The sequence below is a fragment of the Otolemur garnettii genome, unplaced genomic scaffold (assembly GCF_000181295.1).
Source record: "Otolemur garnettii isolate 467f Iridium unplaced genomic scaffold, OtoGar3 scaffold00034, whole genome shotgun sequence".
In the NCBI taxonomy this organism is placed as follows: domain Eukaryota; kingdom Metazoa; phylum Chordata; class Mammalia; order Primates; family Galagidae; genus Otolemur; species Otolemur garnettii.
This window is the reverse complement of record NW_003852429.1, coordinates 8,811,384-8,837,479: the sequence shown is the minus strand read 5'-3', so window position 1 is coordinate 8,837,479 and position 26,096 is coordinate 8,811,384. Positions and strand designations below refer to the sequence as shown.

At 39.3% G+C, this 26,096-nt stretch overlaps 1 protein-coding gene and 1 pseudogene across 2 annotated transcripts in view; one reads left to right on the top strand and one right to left on the bottom strand.

Moving 5' to 3' along the window:
* Positions 1-26,096, bottom strand: part of TM9SF2 (transmembrane 9 superfamily member 2) — a 70,656-nt gene that overhangs the window by 23,006 nt on the left and 21,554 nt on the right. Inside the window, exons 2-10 of one of the 2 annotated variants that reach the window (XM_023513120.1) lie at positions 24,979-24,983; positions 24,276-24,343; positions 22,952-23,045; positions 14,260-14,387; positions 10,128-10,257; positions 8,817-8,941; positions 7,846-7,957; positions 5,870-5,949; positions 4,451-4,559 (exon numbers count right to left, since the gene is read on the bottom strand). In XM_023513120.1, the coding sequence (XP_023368888.1) occupies positions 4,451-4,559; positions 5,870-5,949; positions 7,846-7,957; positions 8,817-8,941; positions 10,128-10,257; positions 14,260-14,285 (582 nt within the window). In that variant the 5' untranslated portion in view covers positions 14,286-14,387; positions 22,952-23,045; positions 24,276-24,343; positions 24,979-24,983. The remainder of the gene's footprint in view (positions 1-4,450; positions 4,560-5,869; positions 5,950-7,845; positions 7,958-8,816; positions 8,942-10,127; positions 10,258-14,259; positions 14,388-22,951; positions 23,046-24,275; positions 24,344-24,978; positions 24,984-26,096) is intronic. The other variant, XM_003789598.3, reaches the window with a different exon arrangement.
* On the top strand, positions 24,297-24,954 carry LOC105886959 (annotated as a pseudogene).

The window sequence follows — 26,096 nt, the reverse complement described above, 5'->3', positions numbered from 1 at the left end:
GAAAAACCATTTTTTAAAACTTACAAATGTTAATAATATTTTAATTGTGAAGAACAGAGCTTGCCCTGGAGAGCTCCTATGGCTTTCCTGAGCTGTTTTTTAGAAGACTTTTGTGCATTAGGTCTCCTAGAAAAACTTTACAATGGCAATGTCATTCCAACCTACTTCTACTCTAAGTCAAATTTTGTGATCCAACTTGACAGCCTAATTTTTAATTACATACTAACCTTTTCAATATGCATTTATTAATCTCTAGAATAAGCAAATGGTATTATGCTTTGCTAGTATAGTAGGCCTGACTGTAAACATGGTAAGTTAGCATCATCAGCTCAAACTGCACCCCTAATCTCCAGACATACAAAGTACCCAATTAACAGCTCTACTGGGTTAACAGACATCCTGACCAAAACTATCCACAACTGATAAATGTTCTCTCTCCCCACTGAAATCTACTCTTCCTACAGACTCTCCCCAGCAGATAAAAACTCAATCCTTCCAGCTGCTTAGTCCCCCAAAACCGGAGTCACCCATGATTCTTCCCTTCTTTGCAGACCTCACACACAACCCTTTAACAGATCCTGTAGCTCTCTCACTGAAAAATATCCACAGGATGCCCACCACCCCCTGGTTCAAGCCATCACATTTTACCTGGCTACTGCAAAATACACTGAACAAGTCTGTTCCTGCCTGTGCCCCATTCAGCTGATCCTCAATACAGCAGCCAGAGGGATCCTTTTGACCAACCAGGCAGCTTAGACCAGAAACCTGGGGTTGTACACTGAATTCTCTCCAGCTTCTATCTCTCCAAAGCCATTTGCTTCTCATGGGTCACACCCCTTTACGTTCTCATAGGTTATGCATTGAAGTGCTCATTCTCTATCCCCACAGGCTCACCTCTAACACTTTAATTTCTGCCAGTGTTACCAGGTGAGCAAACAGTTCGGCATGCAGTTTTAACTTGTGTTCCTCATTACAAATGATGTCACCATCTTTTTACATAATAGGTAAGCACCATTGTGTTTTCTTTTTTATGGACTCTCTCTTCATATACTTTGCTCAGTTTCTTACTAGGCTATGGCCTGTTTTCTTGATAATTTTAGGATTTTAATATTTTTCCCTGTTTGATATTTGTCTTTTTGACTTTCTAGTGGCTGAGAATATAGGCACAGGCCATCAGGCCCGGCTTCTGCTTTTTCTCTAATGATATACCTTTGTTAACTTCCAAATTTAGACTCACTATTACCCACAGAAAATGTTTTACTCCAGCAGCCCTGCCTCTACCACACAGCCCTGGTCCCGCAGGCAGAACCTACACACAGAACCAAGGCTATCTTCTGCTAAAACATCTACAAAAGTCTTCAAGTCAAAGAATGCCTGCAGTCTGTTTTTATGCACTTGTAAAGGGTTATTTCACTTTCATCATTGAGAGACACCTTCTCTGAGTACACAATTTTATATAGACAGTTAATTTCTCCCACCAATCTAATAACATTTCATCTCTGAGCTCCCACTTTCAGTCAGGTAAGTTTTTTTTTTTTTTTTTTTTGAGACAGAGCCTCAAGCTGTCCCCCTGGGTAGCGTGCCGTGGCATTTCAGCTCACAGCAACCTCCAACTCCTGGGCTCAAGCGAGTCTCCTGCCTCAGCCTCCCAAGTAGCTGGGACCACAGGCGCCCGCGACAACGCCCGGCTATTTTTTGGTTGCAGCCGTCATTGTTGTTTGGCGGGCCTGGGCTGGGGATTCAAACCTGCCACCTTAGGTGTATGTGGCTGGCGCCTCAGCCACTTGAGCCACAGGCGCCGAGCCATAGTCTTTTTTTCTTCTGGGTGATTCTAACATCATCTTCTTTCTCTAAGGTTCTATAGTTCTGCCACAAATGATCTAGATGTGGATTTCTTTTTATTTATTCTGCTTGGAATATATTGTATTTCCCTTATCCATAATTCTTACTTTCTCATCAGCTGCTATCTTTTCATAGATTTTGTAATTCCAGTACTTGAAACCTTTGGAGTACTGTTATCAGTTGTTTATTGTAAACTGCTGTAAATTTCTAATAGCTCGTATTTTATTACTCTTAAACTGGAGGAGTCCTGGGAATCTAACTGTGGTAGACTTTCTTTCAGAGGATTTCCATTTGATTCTGTCAAAAACAGGAGGCACTCACTAATCTAGAACCATTCTGGCCCCTCTTTGAGAATCAGTAATTCAGGATGACTTCAGGAGACTGAGGTTCAGCTCCTTGCTACTGACCCAAGGGTTAGCCTTCCAATTGGTTAAACTTGAAAGCAGCACTGACCCACAGGGAACCTCAGCCTCTCAGGCCTGCATTCTATTTTCTGCTCTGTCCTTGGCTCACTTTTTGGGTGGCAGGTTGAACAGGGGAGTCCTTGGGTGCCTCTATTACTTATTGTGAACCCAGCAATGTATAAACAAGTCTGGTATATCAATAACTAACTTATTAATTCATTCAACAAATATTTATGGAGTATCGATTGGGCAATGTTTAAAACACCAGAGATACTACAGTGAGTATTAACAGAAAAATCCCCATTCTCCTGAGTACATGTTCTCATTGGGAAGGCAAACTAAAGTAAGTGAGAAAAACTAGAGTACATTAGACAGTAGTACGTGCTAAAGAGAAAAAAACGCAGTAAGTATGAACGTGTGTGTAAGACAGGATATAATTTTATGGGGGATGGTTGGGAAGCTTTCAAAGGGAAGATCACATTTCAGTAAAGCTCTGAAGGAGGTACGGGAGCCAGCAAGTTGTGCGTATGTCTGAAGGATGAACACTCTAAGCAGAGGGGACAATGAGCATGAAGGCTCTGAAGGGGGAGCGTATGGTGTCTGAGGAGCAGAAAGGTGGCCAGTGGAGCAAGCTCTGAGGTAACGCGGGGCCACTGTAAAGACTCTGACTTTCACAATGAGGGAAGGAGAAGCCCCTGGAAGGCTGTGCTCAGGACTGGGATGATCTGATTTCTTTTTGAGCAGATTCACTCTGACTACATGCTAAGACATTGCAGGGAGGACTAGACAGGAGCAGGAGTGAGGCAGAAGTGTCACTAGCCCATATGCTCTACGGCAGCCACGGCATTAGGAAGGTTGAGAACCACTGCTCTACGGTGACACTGCAAGTAAAGAAACTCATTATCAGCAACTATCTGGAAAAGGCAATTAAAAACAGAGGATTTTGAAATTACCCCCCAAAAATTTGAAAAGATATAAAACCACTAAAAATCACAGAAAAGAGACTCAAGTAGAAATATTAAAAGCTTATAAATACTGATACTATTCTTTTTCCAATTAGGACAGGACAGAAAGATGGCAATGGAGGAGGGGGGCTGAAAAAGCTAGGGAAAAGAAGACAATGAAAATCTGAGTTTTTCCATTTATTACAAATTATTATAAACTGGTAGAAATTTTGTTATTGTGCTGAGCCGAAATGAAAATGTCTAAAATGTGTAACATGAAGTAACTTAAAATGCTTGAGGCTAGGTGCCTGTAGCACAGTGGTTATGGCGCCAGCCACATGGACCGAAGGTGGCAGGTTTGAACCTGACCCGGGCCAACTTAACACCTGCAACAAAAAAATAGCTGGGTGTTGAGGTGGGCACCTGTAGTCCCAGCTACTTGGGAGGACGAGGCAAGAGAATCGCTTAAGCCCAAGAGTTGGAGGTTGCTGTGAGCTGTGACGCCATAGCACTCTACTGAGGGCAACATAGGAAGACTCTGCCTCAAAAAATAATTTAAAATGCTTGAGAATAAATAAGGCTAAGACATTAAATTACTCTGAACTGATTAAAATTTAGTTAAGATTAATTTTTTAAAAATTAAAAAGTTACAAAACACACAAAAGTTGCTTGGGAGCTACTGCATTCAGCTTTGCTGTTTGAGAATGGAGACTGGCAGTGGTGACCGCACATGAGGAAAGACCACAGAGCCATAGCTATGAACAGTTCAGCTCAGAATGTTGTGATGAAATTTCTAGAGCATATCAATTCTTAAGTATTAGTTTCTTTTTTTGTTTTTTTTGAGACAGAGTCTCACTTTATAGCCCTTGGAAGAGTGCCATGGTGTCACATCTCATAGCAACCTCAACCTCTTGGGCTCAAGTGATTCTCTTGCCTCAACCACCCAAGCAGCTGGGACTACAGGCGCCCCCTACAACATGCAGCTATTTTTGGAGAGCATGGTCTCACTCTTGCTCAGGCTGGTCTTGAACTCCAGAACTCAAGTGATCTACCTGCCTAAGCCTCCCAGAGTGCTAGAATTACAGGCATGAGCCACTTCGCCTGGCCAAGTATCAGTTTCTTATCTAAAAATGTGACTTTAAGACTTTTGAGAAGAACATTTTAGGAGTAGATTCTAAAGCTATTATTTCAACTTTTTCCAAAGTAACAATAAAGACAATCCTTGGCAGACCAAAGACCAGTTGCAATATTTCCACTCACCGTAGAATCCATCTGATTGTATCTGGCAATATCTTTGTGCAGGGTCCGTAACATTATCATAGCTACCATTCCAGACAAGAAGAGGACAATGACCAGGGAATTCATTATGCTGTAGAAATAAGCATGTTATGATTAATCTGTAACTTAATATTAGGAACAGTGAAACTTTAAAAAACACTTTACTAATGACATTTGATTACGTAAAATCAAAACTACCTAAAATACAACAATCAATTGTGTTCTTTCAGGTAGTAGATATATAATGTTATATACTTATCATTTTAGAGTCTATTTAGAATTTTTTTTTTTTTTTTGAGACAGAGTCTCACTATGTTGCCCTCAGTAGAGTGCTATGACGTCACAGCTCACAGCAACCTCAAACTCTTGGGCTTAAGTTCTCTTGCCTCAGCTTCCCAAGTAGCTGGACTATAGGAGCCTTGACCACAACACCTGGCTTTTTTTTGTTGTTGTTGCAGTTGTCACTGTTGTTTAGCTGGCCTGAGTTGGGCTTGAACTCGCCAGCGTCAGTGCATGTGGCTGGCGCTGTAATCTCTGTGCTATAGATGCTGAGCTTGTTTAGAATTTTTTTTGCCCATTGTCAACAATATTAAATAACTACTGTGCCCAAAATATTGCAGCACAAGCTGCAACCAAACACTAGCTTGTACCCTCAAGAAATTTACTAAAGAACAAGTTTACTCAATGAATTAGTGTCAAAAAGATTAGTCAGCAAAATAGGAAGAAAGGAAGTTATGAGACTATAAACAGCTTTTCTAGATAAAAGTTTTGAATCATGTTTTCAAGAGGAAAGTAATAAAAAAACAGTCACAGGCTGGGTGTGGTGGCTCACATGTATAATCCCAGCACTCTGAGAGGCTGAGTGGAAAGAACTCAGGAGTTCGGGACCAGCCTGAGCAAAAGTGAGACCCTGTCTCGACAAAATAGAAAAATTAGCAGACACAGTGGCTAATAACTGTGTCTGCAGTCTCAGTTAGTCAGGAGGCTGAAGCAGGAGGATCACTTGAGCCTAGGAGTTGGAGAGTGCTGCGAGCTATGACAACACTGCTCTGGTCTTGGCAACAGAGTGAGACCCTGTCTCAAAATAAGTAAGTAAACAGTCATAATAACAGCAGCAGCTTCTATTTATCTTACATGTGAGGTAATGTCCTCAAACGCTCTGCTCCATTATGTCCTTTAATCCTTGGAACAATCTCATGAGGTGGGTAGTTCTAGATCAAAAAATGGACTCTAAGAAAATGAGCAACTACCCTTGATTCACAATTAACTTAAAGTCAGAATTTGAACCCAAGTCCAGACTTTTGAATAAACTAGAGAGGCTTAGAGAGTAAATGAAATATTCAAGGAGACAAAAGGTAGAAAAAGTACAAAGCAAAAAGCAAACTAACTCTGTCCTCTTACCTAAACCACTGAATGTGAGTATGAGGCATAGACTCCAGAATATAGTCCCATCTAGATGCCCATCTGATATTTTTATCTTCCTGGTGGGAAGGGAGAGGAAAAAAATCTCTTTAAATAAGCATCTGCTGATAAAACACATTAAGAATCCAAAAATTCTCACTCACAGCTTGCCCTTCCATTCAGTCAACAACTACAATTTCTAATTATCATAACTTTGGTTAGTTAATTCTGAGATTCAGGGAGTTTTAGATTTACTCAAGTCTAGGAAATGAGAATGAGATTAAGCAACAAATTAAAAGAAACCATAAGAGTTCCTAATAATGCCCACCCACATACTTATGTTTTTAAAAATCTTGCTTTAAATTATAACTAGTAGGTTCAGCGCCTGTGGCTCAAGAAATTAAGGCGTCAGTCATATATATCTGAGCTGGAGGTTTTGAATCCAGCCTGGGCCCGCCAAATAACAATGATGGCTGCAACCAAAAAATTGCTGGGCGTTGTGGTGGGCACCTGTGGTCCCAGCTACCTGGGAGGTAGAGGCAGAAGAATCACCTGAGCCCAGGAGCTGGAGGTTGCTGTGAACTAGGATGCCACAGCCCTCTACCCAGGGCAACAGCTTGAGGCTATCTCAAAAATAAAATTATAACTAGTAAATGTTTATTTTAGATGCTGAAATTTGGAGCCATATATATTTTTAAGAACATAATCAAAATGAGTAATTTCTTCTTTGCTCTGGTGGACAGCTAGCCAGACCACAAAATCATACCAAGCACATTGTACATCTGGCAGCTGTCACCCATACTGAGCTCTTAATATCTAGAAATATATACTGATTACTGTGCTTGGAAAAAAGAAACATTATATGGGGATACTAAACATTGTAACTATAATGGACTGCCAAACAGTTTTTTTATTTTTTATTTTTTTTGAGACAGAGCCTCAGGCTATCCCCCTGGGTAGAGTGCTGTGGCTTCACAGCTCATAGCAACTTCCAACTCCTGGGCTCAAGCGAGTCTCCTGCCCCAGTCTCCCAAGTAGCTGGGACCACAGGCGCCTGCCACAACGCCCCCGCTATTTTTTTTTTTTTTGGTTGCAGCCATCATTGTTGTTTGGCAGGTCCAGGCTGGATTCGAACCCGCCACCTTTAGGTGTATGTGGCTGGCGCCTTAGCCACTTGAGCCACAGGTGCCGAGCCTGCCAAACAGTTTTTAAAAGCAAGAGGTGGGATACTGCTTAAGATTCTCACAACAACGAATTTTTACTTTCCTCTCAAGAAATCTCACTATTAATAAAGACATTCTCTTTAATTTCCTAAGATAAACTACCAACAGGAAACTCCCTATTGAAGGTCATACTCAACTCCAATTTTTTAAAATGGTGTTGTTTTCCCAAACGCTTTTTGAATACATCTCTGACATTTCCATACGATCCTCAATGCCTATTTTCCATCTTTTATATGCAACTCTTACGTTTAACACAAAATCAGGCTTGAGCCTCCAATTTCCTACATCTTGTCATTTAAACTAAGATTTAGTCTTTTTTTTTTTTTTGAGACAGAGCCTCAAGCTGTCCCCCTGGGTAGAGTACTGTGGCATTACCGCTCACAGCAACCTCCAACTCCTGGGCTCAAGCTAGTCTCCTGCCTCAGCCTCCCAAGTAACTGGGACCACAGGCGCCCACCACAATGCCCGGTATTTTTTGGTTGTAGCCATCATTGTTGTTTGGCGGGCCCGGGCTGGATTGGAACCCACCACCTTAGGTATATGTGGCTGGCGCCTAAGCCACTTGAGCCACAGGCACTGAGCCCTAAGATTTAGTCTTGAAAGTGATTTATGTTGCCTGGTATAGTGACAAGTCTAAGAATCAGCTCCTAAATAACTTATTTATTTGAGAAACTCAATCATTAATATTTTCTAATTAGCTTAAGTAGTACAAATTTAAAATAAATTTCTAAGTGAAGATAAAAACAAACTCACCTCAAAACTAACAGAGTAAGTATAGGCAATTTTGATCTCCCCAGAAGCCTTGTTACTTATATCCATGGGAGGTCCAGAGCAGTCTGGTTTATCTATATGGGTATGTTTGAAGCTGTGGGAAGAAACATTTTGGCAAGATGCTGATAAAGTACAGTTAAAAAAAATGGGGTGAAGTAAAGGTTAGAGATTTTGTACATATTTTACAACGCTGCTGACGAAAATGAAATTATTCATGCCACATTTAACAGCTCAAATATTTACTTAATATAAACAATGGACTTAGCGATAAGCACGTATACAAAATTATTACTTAAAATTATAAACAAATAATCTTCAGGAAAAAAATCACTGAGTTTAAATTAACTGCCATGCATTTCTTTACCAGCAGTATATGAGAAAATGGCTAATTCAATCATTAGAAAAGTCATGGAAAAAATAGAATAGCCAATTAAAAAAGCATTTCAGTAATAACTGATATAAGCTTTCATGCTAAAAGAAAACACTAGACAACTTGAAGAGATATTCTTTCAATGACTTGTCACATATTGGCTTCCAACTCCACTTGGAGGCTTTAGATTTACAGCACTAATCAGCTCAGTTGAGCCTTGGACCAGAGGAATGCTGCAAACATCTGGGCAATGCTCTGACTACTGTGAAGAGGACCACTATCTCAACCACCTGGCCTCTCCATTCCCTGCTGAGAAATGGAAAAGCTGTTAAAACTTCCTGAGTGAAAAACAAAGCAAAAAAGCACCTTGGCTTGACCGCTTGCCACAACAGGAAAATAATTACCTGGATGGTTTCTCTGGACAACCCAATAACTCCATAACAAATCATGCTAACGGTAATTTTAGTGAAATCAATTCAATCCTGAATGCCAGAATACTGACTAAGGAGTAAGTTAACTAGGCTCCAAATACTTACCCTCTGGACCTAAATTTCACTTATAGTGTATCTAATAACATAATTACCTTTTTGGTTCAAGTTTTGCAGCCACTAATCTTGCTCCCATGGACCCAGTTTCAACAACATGATAGTATATTTTGATGTCAACATGGTTGAAGATGTAAAATGTATCTCTTTCATGGAATTCTGACTATAGAACAGAATTTAGAGTTAAAGGCAGAAAACTGGCTATAAGAGAGTCAAAACATAAAACTTTAAAAAGGGCTACAATTAGGAAAATTTAAATTTGAACAGAATTTTAATGTTTCTCCATTAACCTATTAAAGTTTTAAATGCAAACTCTTTTTTTTTTTTTAAATGCAAACTCTTTATAAGCCAAACTAACTGGGTAAGGTCTATACTTCTTAAAGTTTTTATATACTTAAATTTTTACATAAAACTTACAAAGTACACTTTCAAAAGACCATTATTACTATTTTCTAGCTTTTCACGTGAAATAAAATTTAAAATACTATGTTATGAGCACGCTAAACATTTAAACACTTTTCTTCCCTAGAAGTTTATAATTTGGGACTAAATCCCAATAGCCTAAGTTATTCAAGTATCTGGCAACTCTGACAAAAGCATTAACAAATTGATAAAATTAGTTTCATGATCAGGCCCATGCTAATTTCTATTAGACGGTACATCTTTAAGAGATTAAATCAGGTTGACCTGATTACAGAAAATAATATATATATATATATATATATACACTCACTTAGTTCTAATTACCTTCTATGTTAATGTCTCCACATTTGATTAATCCATGTTTATTTATTTCTTCTGAGACAGTCTCACAATTTGTACTGCAAAAATTTGATTTTACACCCTTTTTAAATTATATCTTTGAGTCATTCTTTTATATTTAAGGATGAATTAATCTACCTGTCTCAAACTAATCCATTTTTAAATATAGAAGAATAACTCAAAGACCGAATTTAGAAAGGGTGTAAAATCAAACTTTCACAGTACAAATTTCATTAACTTATAATGAAGTCTTACTGACACTCCACTATCTACATTATTTTACATATAAGATTTATGAATCTAACATTTAACAGAGTTAGAACAAAGTCCCAACCCTCAGTATAGAACTTAACATACATTAGACACTCTTAGTAAATGCTGAACTGATTCTGAATTATTTCAATTCCAGAGTTCAACTTAAAAATTATCCATTTGCTTACCTTTAAGATCCAAGTAGTTAGTTGTATTCAGAACATCTGACTTGTACTCATTCAATAAATATAATAATTTTTGCCATGTAAAAGACTGAATTCTTCTACCAAAAAGCTGTATTTCAAAAAGCAGTGTAAGGTTTATAATGAACTTACATTAATAACACAAGCATCTTTTGCGTGGCCCTTATCTGTAATGTAACAACCAATAGGAAATCCAGGATTACAAAACCTCTGACCGTCTTCAACATCATAACACCAAGTCACAGGCATATTATCCACAATCCTATGCACAGAAATAAAAGTCAAGTTAGAAGAGAACCGACCAAACATGCCTAAGAATTTTTATCCAAATCAGTGTCCTCACTTTGTAAAATGTATGACATAAATGACTTAAGATTTCAAAAACCACAAAGAATTTTAATGAAATTTGGCATTTCATAAGTAATGACATTATCCCAGTATCTGATATACTGCAGTGAGGAAAATACTTTACAGTCTGGTCCAAGCACAGTGGTGTTTGTAGCTAATGAACAGTTAGCTGATCACAACCAGTTACAGATTTCTTTGTTCCTTCTCCATTGCTGCTGCTTCACTTGACTAGCCTTAAATAACAATGACAAAAAAGCTATATGGCTTTTTTTAAACTATAAGTGTAGGAAAAAGTAATTTCATAAGTTAATTTCTTGCAATTGCTAATTTAACAATATGATCTAGATACTTCAGTATAATTTCTTGTAGCAGAACACTCAAAGCTCTACATAGGTACAAAGCAATACACCTAGTTCCTCAGGAATAGTTTAGTAGAGTATAGAAGTAAACATTTTTTACTACTCAGGTAATTCAATAAAAAGGAAAGGGATATAACTGCAAGATATAGGCAAATAGTCAAATAAAGGGCCAAGACAAAAAGTGAGAGTACAAGGATTCTATAAAATTATAAGTCCAAATTCTTTCTTTCTTTTTTTTATTGAGACAGAGCCTTAAGCCATCCCCCTGGGTAGGGTGCCATAGCATCACAGCTCATAGTACCCTCCAATTCCTGGGCTCAAGTGAGTCTCCTGCCTCAGCCTCCCAAGTAGCTGGGACCACAGGCGCCCGCCACAACACCTGGCTACTTTTTTGATCGCAACTGTCATTGTTGTTTTGGCGGGCCCAGGCTGGATTCGAACCTGCCACCTTAGGTGCACGTGGCTGGCGCCTTAGCCACTTGAGCCACAGGCGCCGAGCCAATCCAAATTATTTCTAAAAGAAATACTGCTATAAAGCTAGAGAGACAAATCTTTTAAATTCTAAATTTAAAAGGACTTTCTTTTTTTAAGAAGATAAAACTAAAAAAGTTCTGTGGCACTGTATAACTACATCAAAGTCTGAGTATGCAGTCCCCTATGCCTAGAGCACACTGTGGGATAAAAATAAAAACAATTACTCAAAATATAGTAGGTATATTACAGTCATAAGACAACACTCCAGGGGATGTTTTATTTGTTAATTAATGTATGCCTTAGGAAGTAAAAGTAAGATTTGATATTCACCCAAGGTGTACATTAATGACCCAATAAAACATGCCTCGTCACTTTTAAATGCTATTTAATAGTACCTAATGTACAAAATTTTAGAATCACCTGTACTGTTAAGCTGCTTATTATTATAACCAGCAGGCTAGTAGTTCCCATGAAAAGACTATAAAATATTAGAAGCATAAAGGCAGTGTAATATAAAATGAATAATTCAAATTTTCTCGGGCCTAAAGAATTGGTTAATTGCTTTAATATTTTAGATAGAGAATGAAATCCAATTAATGACTACATACCAGCAATATATAATATCTTTATGCTATCATATGGAGAAAGTACTACATAAAAATTAGAGTGCTAGTTTCAAAACAAGGGACTAAAGGGCAATTAAGATTTTTTAAAAGCCAACATCCTAAATGTATCATTTATATGGTACATTTACAAAGTAGTGTTTTTCTGGTAATAGGAAGCATTAAAAAAAAGAAAGCCCAATAAACCCCTCTAAATACACTTAAGAAAATTTGAGGAATACCATTTTCAATGGCTGGCCTTCATTAGTAGTAGTGTTTATTTGGTTTCCTAATGCCAAAAAATTTAAAAATCATATTTTCAACTTGATAGAGAAGAGGACCCACAAGGACAAAGGCTGAATGACTGCTCTCCACTTTTTACCATGAAGGACTTGGTTTAGAGAAAGTATTTAATGGCTAAAGTATTTAAAGGCTAAAAGCCTTGACTTCATCAATATGCAATATATTTATGTAACAAAATTATACTTGTACCCCATAAGCTTATTAAAAAAAACAAAGAAACTTCTTTCCATTGTTTTCTCTTTCCCTCCAAAGGCTCCATGTGAAAACGTCCACAAATCGTTTCATTTATCAACAACTCATCTTCCCAATAAATTAATCCCTAAAGTTTCTGATCAGAACAGAATAAGCCATGTTGCCATAATACATTCAGAAAATTACAGCCAAAAGCAAAGAAACTTGGCAAAGTCATTCTGTATAGTTTTACCATACGGGGTCTTGCTATATTGCCTAGGCTAGTCTTAAACATCCTAGCCTCAGGCAATCCTCTAGCCTTAGCCTCCCAAAGTGCTGAGATTACAGGTGTAAGCACCACACTGGGTCAAGATTCTGAATTTTTGAAAACAGTACATCATTCCCTTTGCTAACATGGTAGAATCTGGGATTGGAACTCGCTAGGCTGAAGTACCTTCAAAACCCTCTTCTGTCCAATAAGCTACAATCCTATGGTTCTATGACACTAAAAAATTTTAAGTACCCTGATAACTACTAATAGTTAATTATACTTTAAATAGAATGTCATAAGGATTTGAACAAAGAGGCAGGGGACAGTGGGAGGTCACAGGATCTGGTCAGGTCTAAGCTGAGATCCATGGCTCTTAACCTTATTGGGTAAGCAATTCAATTTGATATACTGACAGAACAAACATGCAAAAGGAAACGTATGAAGGTAGCCTTTCCATCCACCACCTCCAGCATCTTGACACTTTCTAGAAGAGGCGAAACATAGGTAAACTATGACCCCACACCGAATATATAGGCATTTGCAAGCAAAATTACTTAACACAGTTATACTTCAAAGGTTGGATTTTAGGAGTCTTCTAAAATATTCTGTTTGCATATTGTATAATATTCACACTACTTTGGAAGCAAAAACAAAATAATTTTAAATCATTTTGATTTTGAAAAAAAGACTGGTTAAGCAAAATGTAAGTGCTTCATTTGAAGTAGATGCTATTTGTCAAACAAAGAAAAATTAAATTGCGTATTCTTGTGATTTTTTCATGGCTCACAAGTATAAAATGACAGTATTTTTCTAGAAGACTGATGCAGGTCCTTTCCCCAAAGCGCAAACATGCTACTGTTAACTACCCAGGCCCACCTCAGATTACTGTGCTCCATTTCATTGCATTTCACAGATATAGGCAGTCCTCAGGTTATGAACAAGATAGGTTTTACAGGTTTATTCTTACGTTGAATTTGTACGTAAGCTGGACCAGGTACCTTTACCTATTACTTACAGTGGCCTCGATTTGTAAGTGTGAGTCATGTATCAGTCAGATGTTTGGAACTTGGGAACGTATGGTACTGCATGTCTTACAAATGGCAACCTTGCATTGAGCAAGTCTATCAGCGCCACTTTCACAACAGGTTGTGCTCATTTTGTATCTCGGTGTCAGTGCTCGCTAGCAATAATGAATCTTTAAATTAAGGTACAAACATTGTTTTTTAGACATAATCCTATCACACTTAATAGACTATAGCATAGTATAAGTAAAACTTTTATATGTACTGGGAAACCAAAAAATGTGTGTGACTCACTTTACTGTGATATTTACTTTATTGTGGTGGTCTAAAACTGAACCTGCAATATCTCCAAGGTATGCTTGTATATGAATAAAAGAAGTACTCTATAGACCAGGCTTTTGTACTAAAAGTACCACCAGATACCAGACTAATCCAAGCACAGTTAAAATATATTTTATGTAATATTTTATGTATTGCATAAATGCAAGGAAATGGAGCACAGTAATATGTTTTACATATTTTAAGTAATGATGCTTTAATTAATAATCCTCTGGCAAGTCAAAGTTACTACTTCATGCTACTTCCATTAGTAATGAAAAAGGAAATAAATTAATTTACTGTATTTTATACAGTTGATCAAATAATTTATACTGTCAAGGAAACAGAGATTTCATCTTGAAGAAAATAAAGGCCAAACCCCAAAATCTGTCTTACCAGTGATGTTGGTAATTCAACAACATACTTTTTTTCAAGAATTCTAACTTTTGTTTGTCTTCAGCTTTCTCTGTATGGTATGTTTTTGTACAGACAAGTTTACAGGTCTCCTCCTTATTAAACGCAAACTGTATCAAAAGAAAGTGGGAAGCAAATTAAGAAAAAATATTCAGAGCAGTATTTTTAAATTCCTCATAGCTCAGATACGAATTTCAATCTTTTTGTTTCTTTATAAATTTAAGTCATCAATTTTTCCTTTAGTAAATTTTTCTTTTCGATAATTTTAATCTACTTACCTTTAAAATGTAAATGGGTGTTAGAAGAAAAAAAAAGGCTTGGCAGCTGTGGCTAAGGTATCAGCCACATACACCTATGGTGGTGGGATCAAATCCAGCCCTGGCCCGCCAAACAACAATGACGGCTGCAACCAAAAAAAATAAAAATAAAAATAGCCAGGCATTGTGGCGGGCACTTGTGGTCCCAGCTACTTGGGAGGCTGAGGCAGGAGACTCGCTTGAGCCCAAGAGATGGAGGCTGCTGTGAGCTGTGATGCCACGGCACTCTACCCAGGGGGATAACTTGAGGCTGTCTCAAAAAAAAAAAAAGAAGAAGAAGAAGAAGAAAAAAATGCACATGTAGAAAAAAATGGAACAATAGTCTTACCATACTAATATCTCACGGTCATCTCTTGGAAATTCTGGAACTGATGGCTCTCTAGCAGTAAGTAAATTTGCATGTTCAAATACATAATAGACATTGTTAAATGCCAAGTGATGAAGATTCAGCAATGAGTAAGACAGAATGTGATGGTAAGAGAAAAAGTCAAATTTGGATGTCTAAAATCAGGGTAAACCTAACTTTTTACTCATATTTGAAAAGACTCTAAACTTTCAGGATCTTATTAATAAAGCTGAAACAATAATTGGTGATTTTAAAAAACTAAGTTAAAAATTAAGGCTTCTTCCAATTTTAAAGTCTAGGACTTATTCCATGTACATGGAAACAATGAAATGAGTCACAATTGCATATCTTTTAATAAATTCAAACTCTGTTATCAGCACTAAAAAAACTGGTTCACTTCTAAGCACTCCACTCTTTTGTACATTACTTAGTAACTTCCCTAAACCAGCTGCTACTCATCAGCTGACAAGTCAATGTTTAAGTGTAGCCCTCTGCTGCCACCTGTCAGCCAATGCTTTAATTTTGGCCACACTCATTAAATTAGCAATATTTGCACCATTATTTGATATTTTTGATTATATAAAGTTTAAAAATTCATTTTTAAAAGGCAAAAAATGGAAAAACAACAGTATACACACCAAGGAATAAGGATAGGTAACAAAAGCTAAAATGAACTAAGCAGAGAGACATAATCAATTGCACTGAAATCTCAAACCTTACAGCTCAATCCAATGCTCACTGGGTTTAGGTGAGTCAATCTGTGTGTGAAGGAAATAGGAAGACTACAGGTGGTGTTTAATATTAATAACAATAATTAATGTTTATTTAGTGCTTTCTATTTCTTTGTACTTTATACATAGCAATCCTCATGTAACCCTCCCAACAGCCCATGATTAGAAAACTGAAGCACAGGCTGGGCGCCCATAGCTTAGTGGTTAGAGCGCCAGCCACATACACTGGGGCTGGCGGGTTTGAATCCGGCCCAGGCCTGCTAAGCCACAATGACAACTGCAACAAAAAAATAGCTGGGCATTGTGGCAGGTGCCTGGAGTCCCAGCTACTTGGGAGGCTGAGACAAAAGAATCGCTTAAGTCCAAGAGTTTGAAGTTGCTGTGAGCTGTGACATCACAGCATTTTACCAAGGGAGACATGATGAGACTCTGTCTCAAAAAAAAAAAAAAAGAAAACTGAAGCACAAAAAGTGACACAATTAAGAAATGGCAGAGCCAGGATTTCAGCCAAGCAAGGTGAGCTTTAGAGAGAATGCTCTTAAATCACAACACTCTACTGCCTCTCTCTGTAATACGTTTAGTTGGAATTTTTTTTTTTTGTAGTTTTTGCCGGGGCTGGGTTTGAACCCGCCACCTCCGGCATATGGGGCTGGCACCCTACTCCTTTGAGCCACAGGTACCGCCCTAGTTGGGAATTTTATATTTCAAATTATGTTTGGTTATGGATTTAGTAGTATTTTATTTATGTTTTGTTAAGAATTTTAAAATATTCTCAGCTCCCAAGGGGTTGAGAAATATGCACTGGGAAACCAAAAAATTAGTGCCATTCACTTTACTGTGCTATTTGCTTTACTATATAAATCCTTCTCATAGCATGTAAGCCCATCATTGTTCTACCTTTTTATTCAGGAAATGTACTGTTATAATTTTTCTTGAATTATTTCAGTGAGGATTCAACATTCTCTTTGGAATAATTCTGTGGAAGTCATTAAATCAAAAGCTTTCTTAACCTTCAGTCAGACCTGGGTATAAATCAGCTCCATCTTCTTGTGAGCCCAGAAATACTGCTTAATCCAACCTCAGCTTAAATTAATTTATGGGTAAAATGAGTTTAACAATATCTGCCTCACAAGGCTAGTAGACTGAATATAATAATGCTGGGCGGTGTCCGTGGCTCAGAAGGTAGGGCACCGGCCACATACACCAAGGCTGGTGGGTTAGAATCCGACCCGGGCCAGCTAAAAAACAATGACAACTGCAACAACAACAACAACAACAAACAAAAAAATAGCCGGGCATTGTGGTGGGCACCTGTGGCCCCAGCGACTTGGGAGGCTGAGGCAGGTGAATCACATCTACAAGTTTGAGGTTGCTTTGAATTGTGACACCACAGCACCCTACCCAGGGAAATAGCTTTAGACTCTGTCTCAAAAAAAAAAAAATAAATAAAATAAATAAATAAACAGGGCGGCACCTGTGGCTCAAAGGAGTAGGGCACCAGTCCCATATACCAGAGGTGGTGGGTTCAAACCCAGCCCCTGCCAAAAACTGCAAAAAATAAATAAAAATAAACAAATAAAACAAATAAACATAATAATGTCTGTGCAAAACACCTAGATGGTGACTGACAAAAGTAGGCACTCACTACCGACAGTTACTGTTATGCATCCTACCACAAATGCTAGAAAAAGTACATCACTCCTTCACATCTGAGGGAAACCCAACCCCATCAGGACTCATCCTACAGTCACTACAGGAAGGCCAGCTTTCCATGTCCTCCTTTTGGCACATTGGAAGTCCAAGATGAATACACATTCCTTCCCAACTTCTCAGACCTCCCACTGTGCCCTGCGGAACTCAGGCAGCGAGACACCCTTTCTAGCTTCAACCTCTTTTCTGTGTATTCTCCAAAGCCTGCTCTAACAGAAACCTGCAAAGCTGGCTCTCCCTGGGGGATAACTGCCTCTCTGCAGTCGCGCCCAGTGGTGGCTGTTTCCTCTCACAGGCCCTGGCACTGGGCCTCATCCTAAAACCTCTAGCACTGACTCTCCAGTGATCAGACCTCCCAGCCCTCTACTCCTTCCTGCTGCTGTCATCTGCCAATCCCAGGCCTCATCCCTGGGAAATTTTGGCTCTGTTGGATTTGAGTCTTGGTGACTGCCACATTTCCAATATACTGTCCTCTCGGTTCTCTGACCTCTTCTCATTTCTCAAAGCACTCACTCAACCTTGCCCTCATCAATGTCAGTAATCCTGCCATTATGTCAAAGCAGCTCCTCCTGTCCTTCCAGCTCCCTGGCTCAAGTACTCAACTCAGTAAGCCCTGGAAGCCACCTGAATCTCCCACCAGTGGATCCCGCAGTCTTTTTACTAATCCTATCCCTCCATAGCCTCACTCCCTCCCACCCCCCTGCAAGGTCCTAGTCAATGGTCTCACCACCTTTCATGTGTTCTCACATCTTGTGCGCTCCTCTTTTTTTTTTTTTTTTTCAGACAGATTCTCACTCTGTCGCCCTCCATAGAGTGCTGTGGCGTCACAGGCCACAGCAACCTCAATCTCTTGGGGTCAAGCAATCCTCTTGCCTCAGCCTCACAAGTAGCTGGGACTACAGGCGCCCGCCACAGTGCCCAGCTGTTTTTTTATTGTAATTGTCACTGTTTGGCAGGCCCAGACCAGGTTCGAACCCACCAGTTTCAGTGTATGTGGCTGGCGCCCTAGCTGCTGAGCTACAGGCGCCAAGCCATCCTCACTTTTTTGTACTGTCAAAACCCACAAACCTGGTTAAATCCAATTCTGTAACAGCACAGCTGAAAATAGCTAGAGAAATGCAAATAAGTACACTGGCTGTTCTTACTTCAAATTAGCACCCAGCCACAGAGGGTCCTTAACACTGCCTAGCCATCGCTGCATACTCCTCTGATCCATCCACCACTTCCACATGGCTGCTCCTCTCTCCTGGCTCCCAGAGATAACTGTGCTTCCTCCCTGACTGAGAGGCGAGCAGCGCCCTGTTTACCTGCCAGCCGTCCCCCGTTAACTATGGATGAACATAGTCACTGAGGCCAACCTCTCCATAGTACACCAGGCCCCACCCTTCTTGCCTGTTCAAGGACACACTCAGCAGCAATTCCTCTCTCCTAATCATCACCTTGCTCCCTATGTGCACTATTTAGAGACATGTAATAAGTCCTTTTTGACACCATGCCACCCCCTGTACTACTTTTTATCTCACTCTCTGTGAAATAAAGTCCTCAAGAGAACAGTGTAATGTCCATCTGCAATCAGTCTTTCCTTTCCCCCTCTCTCAGCTGGCTTCACAGTGACCTCCACATTGAAGGCTAGACCCAAGGTCAATCCTCCGTCCCCACCCTACCTGATCTCTCAGTGACAGACTGGCCAGTCCCTCCTCCCAGAACTTTCTTCTCTTGGGCCCTGGAACCACACTCTCTTCCTTACCAGTCTTTCTCACTAGTGGCTCCTTCTCGGTCTCCTGTGCTAGATCTTCCTCATCCTCCTGACCTACAATACCTGGTACCCCCACAGCTTCCTATCTTCTTTATCTATACCCCTCCTTGGGGACCTCACCAATCTTATGGCTTTAAATGCTATCTGTACACTGATGAGTTCTCAAATATATACTGCATATCTCCAGGCTGAAGCTCCCCTCCAAACTCCAGACATGTATTTAACTGTTTAGTCCCCATCTCTGCTTGGATGCCTAATAGACACCACACAATTACCGCATCCTAATTTCTCTCCATTCTCCCAAGCCTGTTCTTCCCACAGACTTTCCCACCTAAGAAAACAGAAACTGCGTCCTCCACACCCCATCCCTCAGAGAACTGCTGGCTCCACCTTTAAAATATAGCCAGATTTGGAGGTCTCAACCATTTCACAAGCCTTCCTCTCCACCCCATGGTCTAAGCTGCCATCAGATCTTATCTGACCATTACAAAAGCCCCCTAACTGGTCTCCTGGCTTCTCTCCTTGCACTCCCATGGTCCACTCTCGGCAGGGCAGCCAGTGATCCTGACAAAATCTAAGCTGACTGAAAACCCTCCCTGCTAACAGTCTCACTCAGATATAAAGGCCAAAGTCTTTGCAGTGGCCATTCATTAGTTCTTTGCCCTCATTTCCTACCCTTCTACCTTGCTCACCTGCTTCAGCTGCACACCTCGGAACCCTGGCATTTGCTGCTCTCTTTGCCTAGAACATCTCCCCCAAATGTGACACTCTCAGTGAGATTTTTTTTTTTTTGGAGACAGAGCCTCAAGCTGTCCCCGTGGGTAGAGTGCTGCGGCATCACAGCTCACAGCAACCTCCAACTCCTGGGCTCAAGCGAGTCTCCTGCCTCCGCCTCCCAAGTAGTTGGGACTACAGACGCCCGCCACAACGCCTGGCTATTTTTTGGTTGCAGCCATCATTGTTGTTTGGTGGACCCAGGCTGGATTGGAACCCGCCACCTTAGGTGTATGTGGCTGGCGCCTTAGCCACTTGAGCCACAGGTGCTGAGCCTCTCGGTGAGATTTTTAAGTTTAAATTTTTAAATTCACCTTCTCAGCAAGCCTACTTAAAATTATAAATTCCCATCTACTTTCCCAGACTTGTTTTCAATAGTTCTTTCATTAGCAACTTAACACCCTATACAGCATATTATTTCGTCTCCTTCTCCCTAACAGCATAGAAGATCCACAAGAGAAGAGATTTCTATCTTGTTCACTGCTGTTTCTCACCATAATGCCTGACACATAAAAGGTATTCAACTAATGTGTTAACCAAGTGAATGAGTAAATATGAGTGTTAGACCTGAGATGGGATTTTGTGACCCTACAAGACATGGCTCCAGCTTCGTCTAACACATGCAACTTGCACTGCTACTTCCCTGACCTCCATGGAAGTCATGTATACAAGATGGCAAAGTAGAGCTGGGGTTTTATTTTGTTGCTGGTTGTTACCATTGTTTTGTCTGCAGATCCAAAATCAGATAAAAATCTTTGAAAATAAAGGCTATAAGATTCAACAGCCTTCGATTCTTCATTTATGTCTGGCTTGGAAGAAAATGTGATCTCTCAGACCCACGTTTCTGTTTATCTATGCCTTGGCCTTGAATTTGTTTCATCACAATTTCCTCATTCTAAAAAACTCTGTTGAGACTCAAGAGAAGAGGTGGTAGGTGGCCACCTCTCTCCATTTTAAAGCATTCCTTCTGTTCTTCTATTTTACCTCAACTTCTAGAACAAAGAATTAAATCTGAAAAGTACTACCTCAAAAGAAAAGAATCCTGCATAATCAAAGCACTATCTTTATACATAAACAGAACATACCTGAACGACACCCTACTAAGTTAAGTAATCTGCTTTTAAAGTCAGCAGCAAAAGGACAACACCTCTCTAGTGGGTTTTAACATTTTGCTGGCTTTCTCAGTTTCCTGCTAGGGACTCCTACTGTCCTCCAAGTTCACTGACAGAGTTACTGATATTCTTCCTGCCTGTCATTTCTTAAGGCCAACGCATAAGTAAATACAAAGATGGGGCTGAGAGACCACTGGAGTACCTAAGCTAATTGCAGAATTTAATAAGTATGCCTGAAAACCACCCAATGCTTTAAAAAGAATGCAATAACATCAAAGTAATCTTCCAAAATGTCACGACATGGAGCTATTTCATGATCGACATGCCAGACCTGCTCAATGCTACTCATGTCCCTATACTTGACATGAGTAGGAACTCATGAAGGAACAAGTTCCGTCTTCCTCCAGTGATATCAGGCCTCACAATCTATTGTCTACGAAAAACTTTTAAAGTTACTGGCACTTTTAGGGTAGAAAATTTCAGAATAGAATTAATTCTTGAAGAGATACTTGTGGTTAAAGGCTATAAACCGTAGTGGATTAAACTTGTACAATGATGTGTCTTTTCTCACTAAAGGAGTGAGAGGGCTAGTAGGACTGACCTAGGCGTGGGGAGTTGCTGGACAGGGAGATGGGGGTGCTTAGTGAGAAAGGAGGGGAGGTAGATAAGCCTGGAGAAGGACATGAAGCCAGGAGAGGCAGCTGTCAGGCTGGGGTCAGTACAACCACTGCAATGAACATTTTCAGACAGATGCCTGTGACAGAGAGCTAAAAGAAAAATACAAAGTATAGAACAATATGTTAAAATATAAATAAGTAAGTCTAATGTGGTTATATAAGCTTATAGGTATATGAACTTTTTCAGGAAGGATTAATGAGAAACTGAAGTGGAACTGGGGGAAGAGACTTCATTTTATATTCTTCTATACCATTTTTTATATTGTGATACATTATTATCATAAACTACTTTAATTTTTCCAAAAGAGAAAGACCATTGATTTTTTTTTTGAGACAGAGCCTCAAGCTATCGCCCTGGGTAGAATATTGTAGCATCACAGCTCACAGCAACCTCCAACTTCTGGGCTCAAGAGATTTTCCTGCCTCCACCTTCCAAGTAGCTGGGACTACAGGTGCCTGCTACAATACCTGGCTTTTTTTTTTTTTTTGGTTGCAGCCATCATTGTTGTTTGGCGGGCCCAGGCAGGATTCGAACCTGCCAGCTCAGATGTATGTGGCTGGCGCCTTAGCCGCTTGAGTCACAGGCACCGAGCCAAGACCATTGATCTTTGTATAGTAGGAGAGCAGATATAAAACAGGGGATTGTATGTGAAAGGATAATAGGCTTAAAAGATAATAGACTTAAAAGGTAAAATAATTCTGGAAGATGATGAAGTATATATATTGAAAAGAATACCTTATATTGTACTTAGATAGGTTTAACTGGTATTCTAAAAATGTATCAAAGATGTTCCAAATATACTTTCAATGATCAAAATAGAAAGGTTAGCTTCCCAAAAACCCAATGGGGGAGCCCAGGCAGCATTACATTTGCTAACAGAGGAAATCTACAGATATTGCTCAAAAGGAGCGCGGTAAAGAGACACAGAGGCACTGGGATAACTTTCCATGCCTGGACGTTGTCAGGTGGCTAGAGGGTCTGAGCATTCCCCGTTAGGCCACCACCTTATGGGTTATAACACTAGTTGTATGAATGTTCATTAAAACAGACTTATCAATGACATATTGTGAGGTGAGGATCCTTTTAAACTGTGATTTCAAGAAATTATTCCCAGTGGCAAAAGAGAAATGAATTCTTAGCTATGAGGGCTGAGTCATATCAAGCTTTCATATCAACAAACAAACAAACAAAAAAACACAACACAACCCCCCATTACACTGAATAATTTTTATATAACACTAAATACAAACCTTATAAGGTGAAGGTTCAATTCTTTCTCCGAATAATACCTGACCAAGATTTTCAGATGGGCGTTTACCTCCTGATGCTTGACAAAAATCAAATCTGGGGGAAAAATATTAAAGTTATTAAAATATAAGAGAAAAAATGAAATAGCAAATGCCTAGCCAATCTTGAGTAGATTAGGAACTGATTATTCTAGCAGCTCTGGTAGATAAGTAAGAACTACATTCATACTCTAAGTCCTATGTCCTACAAGTTCATCTCCCCAAAACAAAAAAACACCCCAAAATTATGTAGGTATTTTTATTAAATATTTTTATTAAAATGTAAACTACAGAATATTTTATATTGACACATATTTTATTTTTTATTCATTCCAATGATAAAATTATTTACATTCTTATTTTTTAAGCTTATTCTGCATAACTTATCTCCTTTTGTTATAACTTTCTAATAAAAATATTTAATTAAAAATGACATCTTAGGATTATGTGTCAAGTTTAGCTGGGATTACACCTCATCTTGTCACACCTACCAACATATCCCAACATGTAAAGCGTGACTAGACAGAGCTGCAGAGAACAGGGAGTTCTGGAGAAGCCATGTTCAAGTCACCTGCAAGTTCTATGTAAACAATTTCAGCTTTGCCACAGAAAATTAAAGAGCAATTCTGTGTTTACCCTAGAGTGCTATGGGGATCATCTGTGACCAGAACAGTAATGGCAACAAATTAGTGCGATTCCTGAGGAAGGTGGATCTCGGTTGAAAAACTAGGTCTATGAAGCCCCCAAATAACTATTCTCCATCTACTGGATAATAATAGAACCACTGAGTTTTCCTAAGAAAATTCATGAAGATTTAAATAGAGATATTTAACAACAACAACACTAGAGTACTTTTGTTTAAAATAAAAATGTACAAATGTGATAATATCCATCAGAATATTCAGAGAAAAAATGTGGAGTAAATGTCAAAGTAGTCATTCCTGGGGACTCATAATGTGGGACAAAAATTTTGTTTAAAAGTGTGTGGGTTATTTATAATTCAAAATTTTTAAGAAAATAAAATGCCTTTTTGTCCAGTCAGATAAAAAATGAAATCCATTGTTTCAGTTAGTGCTTCTGTTGTATTATTATTACAAAGCAACATAAAATGAAGATTACATTTAATCCCACCTTGAAGTAAAAAGTCTACCTTAAAAAATGTTTCAGGCCCTCTACATTTTAAAAATGCATATAAATTTGTTAGTAACTGTGAGAAAACAAAGTTCTAAATGTACAAAATTCTAATAAGTAACAAAATTTTATCTAAAAAAACAAGCTGAGAACTTACGCTGTATATTCATAAGGCAGAACAGATTCCACTGAGTCAAGCCTGTTCACGAATAGCTCTATTTCAGCCTGAAAATGAGAAAACACAGAATTAGACTATAAACAACTGGACACAAAGAGTTGAGTCACGCTTAGAACTGAAAAAGAAGTTGTTATTTGTGAAATCTTTACAATATCCAGCCTACTTTAAACTCTTTTTATAAATCCATTCACTGAGATTTATATGCATTTAAAATATATCAAAATAGATTCTTGAAGTTTGATCTGCATAGAATGAAGCATCCTTAGGAGGGAACCCAGCTGGGGCTTAGAAAGCTTGGAAGAGGCATCACTGCCTTGTGCTAACCTTTTAATGAGCACCTGGTGTAGCCCAAACAGTCCCATTAGTGTCCCATCACCATTAGGCTCAGCACCAGGAGCCACTTCCTCTTCCAGACCACTGTTTTAACAACTGGTGGAGCACCCTCCATGGACTATATGCAAGCAATGAAGCCACCTGGCAGCCAGGGCTCCCAGAACACCTACATGGACCTGCTCTTGGTCAGAGAGATGGGCAAAGAGACCCGGCCCACCTATGTTGGCAGCAAGAGTGCTGTGGAGCACCCAAAGAAAGGCTCTATCCCTGCCTGGCCCTAGTCCAAGAGTGCCTGGCAGAGACAGAGTAGAATGCTCAACTGTAGCAGCCAGAACCCCAGTGTCTGGACCTTGCCTGGCCACTGCAGAGCACCTGCTTCTCCCTGGCCTCCATCTGGAGTTGCACTAAGCCTCCTGAGCTTCCTGAGTCCTTCGGTGAGCGCCTTCTAGGAACCAGAGGACAGTTTTCACTCTGGCTGGCAGGCAGCACTAACTGTTCCCAAGAGTTAGCAGCAAGGTCACTGCAAGTCCCCCCACGATCTGACTACAGTGTTCATCCAACTGGGGCTTTCTCCTTTCTGTGTCCACCCCCACCAGCCCTTCCCCAGCACGTCTCACTGCTTTGTCCCAGGCCTCTTTCTCCCCTGTGCAGGGTTTCAGAAGTGCCCTGCTTTGTCTCCTGGGTCACAGCAACTTTTTTTTTCAGGGTGTCTTTTGCTAAATATGCCCTTTTTATATAAATAAAAGATGATTTGGAGTTGTTCTCTTAAAAAAAAAATCAAAATTTGGAGTTGTAAAATGGCTCCAATATTTTAAAAATGCTTTTTAAGTTCTAAATTTTCTAAAAATTTAAATAAACTATTTTAACTAAAAGCACTTATAACATCAATATAGATGCTTTTAAAAATCTGGTTTCCAAATTGCACTATTTCATTCTGTAATACAAACATTTTTTTTTAACATTCTCGTAACAATCAAGAAATTCTGCTAAGTTGGTTAGCAATTTGTAAATCATCTATACTAGAAGTACCATTCCATGCACATGTCTACTCTTAAGCAGACAGGGAACAGACAATGGCCATACCATCTAAATCTGGAGAGCTGCTTTGATCAACTTGAGAATACTGAATTACAAGGCAGTTAACAGTAAAGAAGTTCACAATGATCAGATCAAGTTCAACAACGGGGAAGGGAAGGAAAGCTGTATCGACTTGCTACAAAATATAGGCAAATTTAAAGCCAAACCTTCCCACTGAAGCTTCCAAAATTTCTCCCAGGGGTTGCTCAAGTCCCATAGGATCTATAACCCCTACCCACCTCTCAAAATAAGCTCACTGCTCTTCATCACAGAATTCACAGCTGAAGAAGCCAGCATTTCAATTGTGCCCTGAAAGTACTAGTGCTGATCAAAAAAACAATTAAGAGCTATTTAGCTGGGACAAGTATTTGTACAGAGTTGGACCCCTAC